We start from the raw sequence: 15,175 nt of genomic DNA, 5'->3' as shown, positions 1-15,175 counted from the left end.
CACATTCATGAGGCAGATATTTATGGAACACCTAACATGTACCAGGCACTGTGCCGAAGATAGATGAATAAGGAACGCAGAATTCTTGCTCTCATGGGGCTTACATTGTAATAGAGAAGATCAACATAAACCAAATAAATAGAAAACATAATATCTGGTGCTGATTGGCACTACGAAGAAAAATAACAAGGTAAGGAGAAGGAGATTGGGAAAGGGGAGATATTTTAGATAAGATGGTCTGGGAAGGGATCCCAGAGGATATGACGTTTAAGCAGACACCTGAATGAAGTGATGATGCACTAGAGAAGAAAAGATAATTATAGGAGTGAAATCTTTGAGAAGGCAAATGGGCTTGGGACCTGGGGTGCAAGTGGAAAGATTGGCCTTAGTTAGGAATAGGAACTCTTCACCTCCTATTTTAGGTGGAGTGTGTAGTTACAGAAGCAGGAAGGTTGGCGGGATTGGTGTTGGAAAGATAATTAATTCTCCTCTGGTGTCATCTGTTTTCTCTGTGAAGTGGGAGGCAGTATCATCAGCTGTGGCGGGGCTCTGGGGAATGGAAGGGAAGAGGATGTTAGAGATAGGAAAGTGAATTTAGTAGAGAAGTGTATTAATGTAGTGCTTGGCCATTTTAAATACTTGATCATGATTTTGAAGAGAGTTTAGTCAGCATGATTGCATGATTTTTCTCTAGCAACATTCACCTACTTGAGCAGACACAGAATAAGAGAATAAGTAACAGATTGGATTGGGGTTTTACCAGGTGAGTTCAACAGGGTAATTGGACCAAGGGAATTAAAGGTATTTGTAAGGGAGGAATTAATGGTAGATAATGGATTCTGAGCTGGGTAAGGCAGGGAGCCAATACTTGAGGGAGCTCATGGATGACTTTAAAAGAATAGGAGGTAATTGGCTTTTTTCAACGGTGAGGTCCAGATTCCAAGCCTAAGTCTTTAGCTGCCTAGATGCCAGGAGTCCAGTATGTATCCCTGTTTGTCCCTTACTTTACCTTACTCCTCTCTTAAGAGACTCACAATTAAAACTTTATTTTTTGCCTGCCCAAGCAATCTTAAGGAAATTTGAAATTTATCCTTTGAGAATGGAAAGCAAGGAGCAGCTGGGCATTTTGTGCAAGAACCTTTGAAATGAAGAATGAAGAGCAGGTTTCAGAGTAGCTTGTTGAGGAAAGCACTGGCCCCTCCATGCCACCAAACTGCCTTTCTAAAATATAGGTCTGCTCATAACCCTCATTCTTCAAGAAGTAATCATTGGTTCCCCAGATCTATAAGATGACATATATAAGCTGGCCATAACCTATGGTTTTTTTGAACTTCATGTTCTATCACTCCACCTTTAGCCAGGCTGATCTGGGAATACTTGTCTTTACTGAGCTTTGCTGCTTCTGTCAGTGTGTGTGTATGAATGAGACGGGGAGAATTGAATAATGAAGCTGTTTATAGATACTGGAGGACTAAAAGGGAAACTGTTGTGAAGGCATTGCTCATCACTAACACTGTTTATATCTAATTACCATATGTTTGGTTATATATAACATTAATATCAGATTAATTTAGGTATATGTAATTATGAACCCGTATGTGTGTAGTCTTTCTATTCATATAACATAGTTGTTCACCACTTTAAAATATTAGAGGGAACACTAACTAGGACTACATTGTAACAAAATTTTTGTTGTATGACTGGAAATAAATTTTCTTAAATGGAATCAGAGATCAGGTTGCTTCATATATTAGAGTATTATATCTGACCACCATAAATAAAACTCTGAATTTAATATCAGAAAATATCTTTAATCCAAATACTTTTTATTTTAGTCATAAACTAATCTGAAAAATAGAATACTAAATTTCTATATTTTGGTGTAATGTTTAAGAATGAGTTTTTTTTTTTAATCTCTTTAAAATTATATGATGTCTTAACAATTTGGTAACAACAGAATTCTTTCAACTCTTGCATACCTTTTCATTCTACATTCCCAAATAAATTTGGTATGGTTACTTTCATTTTTATATAGTGTACTTTCTACTCCAATTATACAAAATTTTCAAGAAGATCTCTTCCCACTCTCAAAATAGTTTTTTGAATACATTTGTACTTTTCTTGCTACATTAATTATGTGTCTCCATACATAAGTATTGTGTGTACATATATATATTGTATATGGCAGATACATTTTCATGTGGTGGCTATCATAGCAGAGTTTGATGTAGACTGTATTTGATATTTAGCTGAAGAAACTTTTTTTTTAACATCTTTATTGGAGTATAATTGCTTTACAATGGTGTGTTAGTTTCTGAAGAAACCTGTTTTTCAAAGTTGTTCTTCCTTTTAACATTTTTTCCTATTCCTCCCTTTTTTTTTTTTTTTTTACTTAGGGTAAGATTTAGTGAAATATTTACTGATATGTTTATTGTTTTTGAAACAGGTATCGATTAAGGAACAAAAAGATCAATGCAACTGTAAGAACGTTTCCTCTTCTAAATAAAGTTGGTGTAAACAACACTGTCACAACCACAGCCGGAAATGTCATTTCTGTCATAGGAAGTACTGAAACAACGGGGAAAATTGTTCCAAGTACAAACGGAATTTCAAACGCAGAAAACAGTGTTTCCCAGCTAATTCCTCGTAGTACTGACAGTACATTAAGAGCTCTGGAGACTGTGAAGAAAGTGGGGAAGGTTGGCACTAATGGTCAGAATGCTGCTGGGCCTTCTGCAGAGTCTGTAACTGAAAAGTAAGTATTAGGTAAAAATGTTTAACGTGAGTAATTGAGCCTTTTTATAAGTACCTGAGTATTTTTATTTATCCTGAGGAAAAGCAGTTAATCAGAATTTTTATGCAGAATGTTTCATGTAGTAGAAAAAGCACTAAATACCAAAAAAGTTGAGTTCTAGTCCTGGATCTGCAATTGAATAGCGGTGACCTTGGAAATTCACTTCAACTCTGGGTTTTGTTTTCTTCAACTGTAAACTGAAGAGGTTGGACCAGAATTCAGTTTTTCTCACCTTATTTCCTTGAACTTTAGGATTGAGTCCATAGAGGTGCCAAAAAGGAACTAAGTAGAAACCTAAGCAGGTGAGATGCTTGAGCCTCCAGCCCGTTTCAGTTAGAACAGTTCCACTTTATGCTCTGTAATGATGTGTAGTTGTTAAGAGGGAAATCTTTAAAGCCAAACTCTGGGTTCAAATTCTGGCTCAGTGTTTCCCAGCTGTTTGATCTTAGGCCGGTTACTTAATCTGTTTTCCTCAGTTTACTTATCCATAAAATTGGTATAATAATACTACCTGCTTCATATGTTGGTTGTGAGGATTAAATGAGTTAATACTGCAATGTGCTTTGAATAGTGCCTGCCACATAGCACTCACTAAATATCTGCTGCTGTTATTATAACTACCATTATTATTATTACCATTATTGTTGTTTTGGGGTTTCAGCATAAGATTTAATTTGGCGGAAAGGTTTTGGTACTTTAAGAAAAAAGTTTTGGGCTTCCCTAGTGGCGCAGTGGTTGAGAGTCCGCCTGCCAATGAAGCGGACACGGGTTCGTGCCCCGGTCTGGGAAGATCCCACATGGTGCGGAGCGGCTGGGCCCGTGAGCCACGGCCACTGAGCCTGTGCGTCCAGAGCCTGTGCTCTGCAACGGGAGAGGCCACAACAGTGAGAGGCCCCCCCCAAAAAAGAGTTTGGCTTTATTCATCAATAGGTTTTAAAAAAAAAAAGAAAAAAGTTTTAAAACTTCCCGATTATCTGAAAAGTTACTTCCACCTCTAATATCTCAGGCTTTTGTATTCTTTTAAGCCTCTTAAAATCTGAGCTAAAGCATGTTTAGATTGTTGCCCATAAATAGTCTGTGTCTATTATATACCTTTTGGGGAAAAAGCGTTATGCTAGGCACACAGTAAATTGCTGGGGATTTCAAATAATAAATGGATAGGTAGACATTTATATTCTTTATTTCTGCAATTAGCATGTGATAGGGAAATTTGTTTATCAGAGGATCCTTATAATCTTCCCTCAGAGAGATCTTCGAAGAGATAAATCAGAGAACATTGTCTAATTTAGCAAATGTTATTTACACACTAATACTGAGCTCTGATTTTGGCACTCTTGAAAATACATGAGAGTGCTGCAACTGAGACCTAACACAGCCAAAAAAAATAAAGAAAATTTTAAAAATAAAGAAAAAGAAAATACATGAGATGTAAAAGATATCTGTGCATTTAAGAAACTTATGAAGACATAGTTGGGGAGACAGCATTTACATAAATGAAGCAATATTGGGGTTGGATTAAAGGATAGGAAAATTTTATATTGCTGGGTGAAATATGATAAGATTTAGATAGTTAGGTTGGTACCAGATTATGGAGGTCTTGTGTTAAATATATTTAGAAAATGAGCTTTTGAAGGGTTTTGGCAAGGTAAAGTTGTAAAACCATTTTATATTCATACGGTGAAATGTTACTCAGCCATTAAAGAATAAGGTACTAGTACATACTACAGTATGGATGAACCTTGAAAACATTATATTAAATGAAAGAAGCTAGATACAAAAGCCAAATATTGTAGAATTCCATTTATGTGAATGTCCAGAATAGGCAAATCCATAGAAGACAGAAAGTAGATGAATAGTTGCTAGGGGCTGGGGCTGGGGGACAAGGGGATGGGGAGTGAATGCTAGTGAGTACAGGTTTCTTTTAGGGGTGGTAAAAATGTTTCAGAATAAGATAGCAGTGATGGTTGCACAGCCTTGGGAATATACCAGAAATCACTGAATTGTACACCTTACAAGAGTAAATATATCTTAGTTTTTAAAAAAATGATGGACTAGAGAAAACAACTTTCAAAAATAAGTCAATCTTGGTAAATAAATCATTTATTCATTCAGAAATTATGATATGTGCCAAATACCAGGACAATTGGCATAGTTAATGAAAATGAAGTAGATATACTCCCTGCTTCTAAGAGTCTTCCAGTGTAGTTTGGGAGACAGACATAAACAGATATCATATAATATATTCTGAAAGGTACTGTAATGGAGTTGTGTTTCAAGTGTTATTAAAACACAAAAAATAACAATAATTCTACCTGGAGTTACTGTGGAAAATTTTTTAGAGGTAAGGTGATGACACCTGAGCCATTCCAAAAGTATGGCTAATTAGGAAGGAAGGGGTCTTGTCAGTAGAGAAAGCAGCACAGGCAAAAGCATGTAGGTAAGAGGGCCTGCTGCAAAGGACAGCCTAGAATCCTAAATTCATCTAGAATCTAGCTGTCTGGCTAGAATGGGACTGAAAGTTAGCTTTTTCCTTAAGTCTGGATTTTTGGGATAGCTTGCATGATTTCATAAGGCTATGAACCTTGTCATGGATTTTAGTACCTTTTTCCTGCAAAGTCTAAGAATTTGTCATTTCAAAGTACTTATCTGAATTTTATGGTATATAACATTCTGCTATGGAGGACCAGATACTCTATGTAAAGCACTTAGAATAGTTTCTGGAATGTGCTCATTAATTGATTAGTGTTACTTATTACTGTTAAGAGGAAATCCTAATCATTTTCCTTGTTGCCTTTATTGAACTTCAAAATATAAGCACAGCACTAAAATATCTTTAAACTCTAAGCCATTTGTACTTACTACTATTATCCACAGTTTCTTATTTTCTGCATTTTAATACACAATTACACATAGAAGTAAACATCTGCTAGACTAATCTCTGCTAGACTTAAAGGCAGCCCATACTCCTTGTTATTTATACTCTTGCTTTAAAAGAGCTTCTCTAGTTTGAGAAAAACCCTCTAATCTAGTTGAGATGCAATGTATTGAATTCCTGCATCATTAACAAGATCTTTTTCTTGCGTCACCACATATCTCAGCTCTGCCAAAGTTTGACTTCTTCAGAGGGCCTAAGAAGCCATGGTGAGATCCTCTGGAGCTGATCGCCTGGTGAATCAACAAAGAAAATCCTTTGTGTTTAAAAAAAAAAAAAAAAAAAAAAGCTTGTGTGTTTTGCATCAATTTAATGAGTAACCATTTCGTTGGCATTCTGTTCATCTAGCAGATATTTACTGAGTACCTACTATGTGGCAGGAACTTTTCCATTTGTCCAACAAATATTTACTGAGTGCCTCCTGTGTGCCAGAAACTGTTCTAGACCCTGGGCATGTAGCAGTTAACAAAATGGACAAAAATGGCCTTTCTTCAATAAGTTTACATTTCAGCTAATCTAATGCTTAATATTTGGAGCAGTCCTTCCCTTTACATATCTGTCTTATTTGTGTCAAAAAATTCTACTGGTAAACTATATTGTTTCTGTTGAGAAGTTATTGAACAGGATTTTTTTTAAACTTGCAGTAGGAAAAATCTTTGTTTAAAGTATGAGTAAAAAGGGACTAGTGGGTCACATTGTGCCTGGGATTTGTTTGCAGTTTTTTGTTCTGTTTTTCACCCTCACCAAAATATGAGATCTGTTACTATAATCTTGTGAATTAACAGTGTAAGGTGGTAAGGAAATTCATGGCCTTATTTGTCACTGTGGAAATACCTGAAGCATTTGCTGTTAGTAGTCACTATAATTTTATGAACCATTTCTACTGAGAAAGACTTTTAACAGTCATAGATAGTGATTTATCATTTGCCCTTGTTAAATTTTCTCTCCAGTAAAATTGGTTCTCCACCCAAGACTCCTGTAAGTAATATAGCGGCTACCTCAGCTGGGCCCACTAATGTTGGAACAGAGCTGAATTCTGTGCCTCCAAAATCCAGCCCATTTATAACTAGAGTACCAGTATACCCTCAGCATTCTGAAAACATTCAGTATTTTCAAGATCCAAGGACTCAGATACCCTTTGAAGTCCCACAGTACCCACAGACAGGTAAGTAATTTTAGACAATTCTAAGAAAAAAAGAAACTACAATATAACATTTGTTGTAATAAGTTAGTGAATCATTTATATCTGTCTAGAAAATCTACATTAAAAAATTAATCCTTTGGACTATATGACCCCTAAGTTTTCTTCCTGTCCTAAGAATCTATGATTTTACATACCAGTAGTTTTAAGATTCTCATTCCTACGAATCAAATGTAGGGTCAATGGATGAGCTTTAGTAAGTTCTGTATGTCCTCTGAAGTAAGTATACTAAATGTTTGGTTTATATATACTTTAAGTATAATTTTGGAAAGACAATGCACAGCTTATATAGATTATGAAAGAGGTCTTTAACCTCTGCTCCCCAAAAGGTTAAGAATCAATGATGTAACTAATTACTTAATCTAAAACCTGTGGCAATACATGGCCTAGAAGGAAATTTACCAGCCACCTGTTAATAGCTCATCAAGTGTTTTTAAGGAACAGTTTAACAAATTATTGAGCATTGATGATTTTCATATAGTGGTGTCTTGAAAGTGTGTAGTGTCTTTCTAAACCAGGGGTAACTAAAGTAAAGTTCAAAGCTTATTTTATTTTCCAACATTAAAGGCTGCTTTAGACTTTAAACCATTATAAAATGTTAAATTTTACTAAGATTACATTAAATAATCCTCTTTCCAATTTTCAAGGATACTACCCACCACCTCCAACAGTACCAGCTGGTGTGGCTCCCTGTGTTCCTCGCTTTGTGAGGTCCAATAATGTTCCAGAGTCCTCCCTCCCACCTGCTTCCATGCCATATGCTGATCATTACAGTACATTTTCGCCTCGAGATCGAATGAATTCTTCTCCTTACCAACCTCCTCCTCCGCAGCCGTATGGACCAGTTCCTCCAGTACCTTCTGGAATGTATGCTCCTGTGTACGACAGCAGGCGCATCTGGCGCCCACCTATGTACCAACGAGATGACATTATTAGAAGCAATTCTTTACCTCCAATGGATGTGATGCACTCGTCTGTGTATCAGACGTCTTTGCGGGAAAGATATAACTCATTAGATGGGTATTATTCAGTGGCTTGTCAGCCACCAAGTGAGCCAAGGACAACTGTGCCTTTACCAAGGGTAAGTGATAATGGAAATAGGAATGCTGATGTAGTGTAGTTGTTAAGACTCTAGAGTCTGGTGTTAGACCATTCAGATATATATCCTGGCTCCTCCACTTACTTATTGTGTGACTTATGGAATTTTACTTGACTTCTCTATATCAGTTTTTTCGTATTTGATGGAAATCATAGTAGTACCTACCTCATAAAGCTGTTGTGAGGATTAAATCAGAAAAAGCAAAGCTCTTAGAACTGGACCTGATGCATATTCATGCTCAATAAATGTTATGTTTGGATACGAAACTGATGAGAAGGTAAAAAGAAATCTTCAAAATACAAAGATAGGGCCTATTTTTAGTATCCCCACATATATACATATGACTTTCCTAAACCAGAGAAGTGAGTGCTCAGATTTTACTTTTAACATTTGACTAAATATTAACCCTTTCGTTTAAGTGTATGGAGAATAGGCTAGGGTGACTTCCCTACTGTATTTTTTTTTTGTCCCAACAATATAATAAATGTTCACATTATTTCCACAGAGCATAGTTAAATTTATTTACCACTCCCTAGATGATTAAGATTGTTTCTTTTATCCCCCCTTAGGAACCTTGTGGTCATTTGAAGACCAGTTGCGAGGAGCAGATAAGAAGAAAGCCAGAGCAGTGGGCACAGTACCACACTCAGAAAGCACCTCTTGTCTCTTCAACTCTTCCTGTGGCAACACAGTCACCAACACCACCTTCTCCTCTATTCAGTGTAGACTTTCGCACTGATGTAAGAAAGGTTTTAATTACTTGATGTTGCAGGGATAGGTCAGACAACTGACTTCAGAGCACTCGTTCAAGCCAGAGTTAGCTATGTTGGATATTTTGCATTGGTTTGGTGGCAGTTGAGTTTAATTCAATAAGCACTGAGTATGTAAGCACTATCGCTAGGCATTGTGATACTCTGAAGGCCACTAAATCACAGTCCTTTTTCCAGCAAGAATTCAAAAATCTTTCCAGCAGTATAGTTCTCATTATTTTTATGGCTTTTATTAATAATAAGATTTATATCCACCATTTATTGAGCACCTACTTGTGCCAGGCACTGTATTAAGCAGTTATTTTATTTAATTCTTACAGAATCCTTAGGGGGCAGGTATTACCCATATTTTGCATGTTAGGAATCCTACTCAGAGAAGTTAAGTAATTTGCCCAAGTAGTAAATTCACCCTGTAAGTAGCTTGGATTTGAATTCTGATCTATCTGAGGCATTTCTTCCCTACTTCACAAGAGGTACAGAAATGCCTACTGTATTATTTATGGTGTTTTAAATCACTGTTAATTATTGTTATCATTTCAAAACAAGTTTTTGTACCAGGATTATTTTAATGTACCCTGTTTTCAGTACTGTTATATTTAGAGCAAACCATTAATTTTTTTTTTGATTCATCTGGTTTATTTCCTATCCCTAGAGATACTAAAACAAAATTTTTTTCTAGTCTTTTCATTAGGAAAAATTTCAAACATATGCGAAAGTAGAGAGAATAGTAATAAACTCCATGTACCCATTACCCACAATTATCAACTCAGCCCATCTTCTTTCATTTGTACCCCCTCTTCCTACTGGATTATTTTGAAGTAATCCTAGACATCATATTTTTCCATCCATAAATATTGAATTTTTAAAGTAGATCCAAGTTTATCTCATCAAACTTGTACTTCTTCAAAGCAGCTAACCATCTTGACAAGAGTGATAGAATTGCCACTTGCTTAATATAAAAATGTATTTGTATTTATCTGTGTATGTGTATGTGTGTGTTTTCTTTTGCTTTTTTTCATTTTTTTAGAGCACTTTGTACCATGTTAGGGGCATGCTATAAATTGTTGATTGGTCTGTATAGTATCAGTCAGGGGTTCCTTATGAGTTCTTAAAGGACAAAGTAAAAAAGAGAAGGCATTCTCTTTTCTATTAATATGTAATATAAATAATATAAATACTATTTGTTACTTATTACAGTTTTTTATATTAGTTATTGAATGTTTAATTGTTCACTATAAAGTGCTGTGAATTCTATAATAGTTACTTTATATTAGTTACAAGTTTGTAAATTTAAATTTCTTACCAATTGCCTGTGCCTTTTTTTTTTTTTTTTTTCTTTTTTTAATCAGTTCTCTGAAAGTGTGAGTGGCACAAAATTTGAAGAAGATCATCTTTCCCATTATTCCCCCTGGTCTTGTGGCACCATAGGTTCCTGTATAAATGCTATCGATTCAGAGCCCAGAGATGTAATTGCTAATTCAAATGCTGTGTTAATGGTATGATTTGGGGGGCAAGGGTTGTCGTGCATGTTGACTCAAGTTTTAGAATGATTGAATGCTTTCATCTTCATATCGTTGGTATGTTACTCATCTGTAAGCAGCAGAGTTACATTTAGGTAAGCCTGAAATAAATTGCACTTAATGTTTAAATTATTTGGGCATAGTTGAGTGTTTTAAAGTAGATGTTGGGTTATCATTGAGATATACAGCTAATGTTAAATTTACCAGAAAACTTAATTTAATGTCTTTTGAAAGCATGTACTTGTATTATTAGCTGAAGTAATTGCCAACAATCTTTTTATTGATTTTCTTTTATTTATGCAGGACCTGGACAGTGGAGATGTTAAGAGAAGAGTGCATTTATTTGAAACTCAGAGAAGGACAAAAGAAGAAGATCCAATAATTCCTTTTAGTGATGGACCTATCATCTCAAAATGGGGTGCAATTTCTAGATCTTCCCGTACAGGTTACCATACCACGGATCCTGTCCAGGCCACTGCTTCCCAAGGAAGTGCGACTAAACCTATCAGCGTATCAGGTGATCCATTTAACTAATACTTCACCTGATATGTTCTAGCACTGTGCTTTTTAATCCTCACTCTGTTAGATACAGAACATTTCTCTCCGTTTAACAGCCACAGTAAACTCAGAATTAAATGGCTTAGCCAGGAGAACATGGCTAGTTGGATAAAATATGGATTTTTGGGAAAAGTATACATTCACACCTATATTTGATTTTTCACTTTTCTGATCATTGTTTCTTTCTACGTTTCTATAGATTATGTCCCTTACGTCAATGCTGTTGATTCAAGATGGAGTTCGTATGGTAATGAAGCTACGTCATCAGCACATTATATTGAACGGTAATGTTATGCTTAATTCTTTAGGATTCTCTATTCTCAGAGTACAGATCCTACTCCCAGTTATTCATGAGCTGTGCTTTGCTAGTTTTAGCTATATAACAAATTTCTGGAAAAAATTTTACATTTGGAATAATGACTGAAACTTTCAGGGTTGATCTGTTATGTAAAACATATATATAGGACTTCCCTGGTGGCGCAGTGGTTAAGAATCTTCCTGCCAGTGCAGGGGACACGGGTTTGAGCCCTGGTCTGGGAAGATCCCACATGCCGCGGAGCAACTAAGCCTGCGTGCCACAACTACTGAAGCCCGCCTGCCTAGAGCCCATGCTCCGCAACAAGAGAAGCCACCACATTGAGAAGCCCGCGCACTGCAAGAGTAGCCCCTGCTCGCCACAACTAGAGAAAGCCTGCATGCAGCAATGAAGGCCCAACGCAACCAAAAATAAATAAATTAAAAAAAAAAAAAAAAAAATATATATATATATATATATATAGTATATAGTCGTTATATAGTCATTACTGCTTTATTTGCTTCATTTATTTCACTTTTATAACAGTGAACATATTTTTCTTTAAAGGGACAGATTCATTGTTACTGATTTATCTGGTCATAGAAAGCATTCCAGTACTGGAGACCTTTTGAGCATTGAACTTCAGCAGGTAGGCTCTGTGTCACTCAGCTTTGAATTTTTTAAAAAATAGAATGACATTTAAAAGTTATGGATGGAAGCTGACTTTACTTTTTTTTCCCTCTAGGCCAAGAGTAACTCGTTGCTTCTTCAGAGGGAGGCCAATGCTCTGGCCATGCAACAGAAGTGGAATTCCCTGGACGAAGGCCGTCACCTTACCTTAAATCTTCTAAGCAAGGAAATTGAACTGAGAAATGGAGAGGTAAGGAAACTGAACCTCTCAGCTTCATGCCCAATATATTTGCTGTTTGCTGCTGTTGCATGTTATTTTATGCCATTACTTAGTGCAAAATTTGGCTTTTTCTGGTGGATGATTGCTTTTAAAACTTAAGAGTAGAAATAAAGTTGTAGTCCCAGATTTCTTTTTTTAGATCAATCATTGGGACTCCCATTTTAATTTAAAAGGGAAGCCCCAGTTTCCACAGATAAGAAATCACCATTTTTCTTAATTACAGAGTGATTATACAGAAGATGCAGCTGATACTAAGCCTGATAGGGATATAGAGTTAGAGCTTTCAGCACTTGATACTGATGAACCTGATGGACAAGGTGAACAGATTGAAGTAAGTACTGCAGTCACACATCTAGGAGGCTTTACTCCATTGGGAATTAAAGTACAGAATACTTTCATACTCAAGGATTAACATTTTATTTTCATAGGAGATCCTGGACATACAGCTTGGTATCAGTTCTCAAAATGATCAGTTACTGAATGGAACAGCAGTAGAAAATGGGCATCCAGTCCAACAACACCAAAAGGAGCCCCTGGAGCAGAAGAGACAGAGTTTAGATGAAGACCATGTGATTCTGTGAGTGTTAGACATAAAATTCATAACCAGTGGGCATAGGGCATGAAGAAAAAGAAATAGATGCATTGTTAAATTCATTTTTGGTTTTATCCTATGAGGGGAAGACCTTACATAATAAGGCAATGATTTGGTCAGTCTGGATTTTTAGGAGAGGAGAACTAAGTTTTAACTAGCCAAGTGGTCCATTTTAGTAGCCTAAAACTTGCTTTTTGTTGGGATAAAAGTTTATGTTTATGCTGTAGCATCAGGTTATACTTCCTCTAACTGATAGCCAAACATCAAGACTACAAAATGGAGAACTAAAACCTAAATGAAGGGTTTCCCTTTTTAAAAATCTTGCTAAGATATTTTTGGCCTTTAGTATATAATTACTGCCAAAAATATGGGCTAATCTTGAACTTGATAGTTTGTTGGCCTTAAATTAACCAGTGTTCTAATTTTTTATTATAATTTTTGGAAAATGGGACTTCTTTAGTGACCTCCGATACATTTTAGTGAAAAACACATGCCTTTGCTAGGCGCTCTTCAAGTGTGTTACAACTTTTATTCAGCATGTATGGTTACTCTTAAAAGTTTTCACTTAAAGCTAATTCGTTTTCAATGTCATTTATTCTCTCCCAGGGAGGAGCAAAAAACAATTCTGCCGGTAACTTCTTGCTTTAGTCAGCCACTCCCAGTGGCCATTAGCAATGCGAGTTGCCTCCCTCTTGCCACATCTGTCAGTGTTGGCAACCTCATTCTGAAAACTCATGTTATGTCTGAAGATAAAAACGACTTTTTGAAACCTGTTGCAAATGGGAAGATGGTTAACAGCTGAAAAGAGGTTCATCTTTCAAATCTGTGACCATACCATGGAAGCATTTACACTAGCTTTTTATATATATAATATATATTATATAATGTATATTTTTTTTAAAAAAAAGATATTACTGGGGGCATCCATTTCCTGTGGACTCTTTGATACTTCAAGCCCTCTTGCATTAGCATTATGAAAAAAAAGAAAATTTACTTTACTAGGGTAACACGTTCACTTTCCAGAAGTGATTGGAATTTGGACATTTAACTTAAGCTTCAAGCAGCTTTTTATGAGTTTGTAGCAATCCGGTGCAGTAACTGAGCCATTTCCTATTTTAAATGGCTTCTATAGAAAATTAACAACTCAGTTATTAAACTAGCAGGATCCTACAATGATACATCTAGTGAAAGTAGACTTAATTAACTTATTTATTTCTATTTTATGTTTCACTGAGAGAAATTTCCATCTCATTCCAGCTGCTTTATTTATCTTTTTCATGGGACTTTGCATGGATTTTTTTTTTCTCTTTTTTTTTTTTTTTTTTAAATTTTGAAGAGTGGAGTTAGATGTTCTTACCATAGAATTTTACAGGGTTATATACTAGCTTTCTTTACTGCATTATATGTAGGAGTGTGGTGCAGTGCTTTTATCTGTAGCATTTAAATTATTTTTCAATTTTCCATTTTTCAAAAATAGTTTCTGCTTTGTTAATATTTATACACAGGCTACTTGTTGAAGTAAGTAATTAAATATATAACCAAGTGCCTAAGTCTTTCAGCTGATGTACTAGATATTAAATTCTCCTAAGTTATGCAGAATCGTTTTTACAATTTTGATAAATTATGCACTAATGTAATGGCAGTTTTTTAAAATGCAGATTTAAGCCTGTACATTATGAATCTGATGACTTGGCAAAAGAATCAGGTGCTTTCAGCTTTCTTGAGAAAACCCTGTATGTAGTGTTTGCACTGACTAACAAGATGGTATTGCTGGGTTTTTAATTTAAACTAATTAATTTGGATGTTCATTGCATTATCTTGGTTAAATATTGTTTATTGTTACTTCATGTTGGGGTTTAATTTTCCTTGTTTTTCTGACTGTTAGGTTGATAAGACTATGAACCATGTAATAATAGAACATTGGCTAACCTTTATTCATACTTAAAAACATGAATAATTTCTGCCCTGCTATAATGTGACTGAAAAGTGTTTTGACTTGGCATCTGAAAGTATGCAGTATGTTCAACCAGCCAGGCTCCAGATTTGTGGGAGGTATTTTATTGAAACCTAAATTTCAGTCAACATTTGAAAACAAAAGCTGGGCATTCCTTCTGGGTGATCTTACCTGTAGTTTGTGTCTTTGTTTTTCCCCCCATTTCTTTAAGATTAGTTTGACTTTTACTATTATTTTTAATTAACTTCTGTGAAGTTGTTTACTCTGAAAATTGTACTGGAATATTTTAAGCCAAGCTGATCTTTCACCAGGTGTACTGTATGTAAGGGCTTTTCCTGCTAGCAAGATGCTTAAACAGGATCATGTTATTGGTCGTCTGAGCTATTTAGTTGTTTTACAAAACCACAGCATTGTATCAGATAAGATTTTGATAAAAAGTTTTGTGCACATTTCCAGGGGCGGGAGGGTTGACATTTCCCTGAAATTTCTTGATCAGAATGAGTAAATACTGGTGTTTGATACCTGTCTTAATGAACATGCTCATAAGGTG

At 35.6% G+C, this 15,175-nt stretch overlaps 1 protein-coding gene across 1 annotated transcript in view; it reads left to right on the top strand.

Moving 5' to 3' along the window:
- RC3H2 (ring finger and CCCH-type domains 2) overlaps window positions 1-13,473 on the top strand; it is a 38,969-nt gene extending 25,496 nt beyond the window's left edge. The window contains exons 9-19 of the mRNA XM_065878589.1: window positions 2,447-2,755; window positions 6,677-6,891; window positions 7,575-8,008; window positions 8,596-8,766; window positions 10,146-10,292; window positions 10,620-10,833; window positions 11,074-11,158; window positions 11,737-11,818; window positions 11,915-12,049; window positions 12,508-12,656; window positions 13,278-13,473. Of these exons, the coding sequence (XP_065734661.1) occupies window positions 2,447-2,755; window positions 6,677-6,891; window positions 7,575-8,008; window positions 8,596-8,766; window positions 10,146-10,292; window positions 10,620-10,833; window positions 11,074-11,158; window positions 11,737-11,818; window positions 11,915-12,049; window positions 12,508-12,656; window positions 13,278-13,473 (2,137 nt within the window). The remainder of the gene's footprint in view (window positions 1-2,446; window positions 2,756-6,676; window positions 6,892-7,574; window positions 8,009-8,595; window positions 8,767-10,145; window positions 10,293-10,619; window positions 10,834-11,073; window positions 11,159-11,736; window positions 11,819-11,914; window positions 12,050-12,507; window positions 12,657-13,277) is intronic.
- The last annotated feature ends 1,702 nt before the right edge of the window (window positions 13,474-15,175 follow it).

This window comes from Phocoena phocoena, chromosome 6 (genome assembly GCF_963924675.1).
Source record: "Phocoena phocoena chromosome 6, mPhoPho1.1, whole genome shotgun sequence".
NCBI lineage: Eukaryota > Metazoa > Chordata > Mammalia > Artiodactyla > Phocoenidae > Phocoena > Phocoena phocoena.
This window is presented reverse-complemented; position numbering and strand designations above follow the sequence as displayed.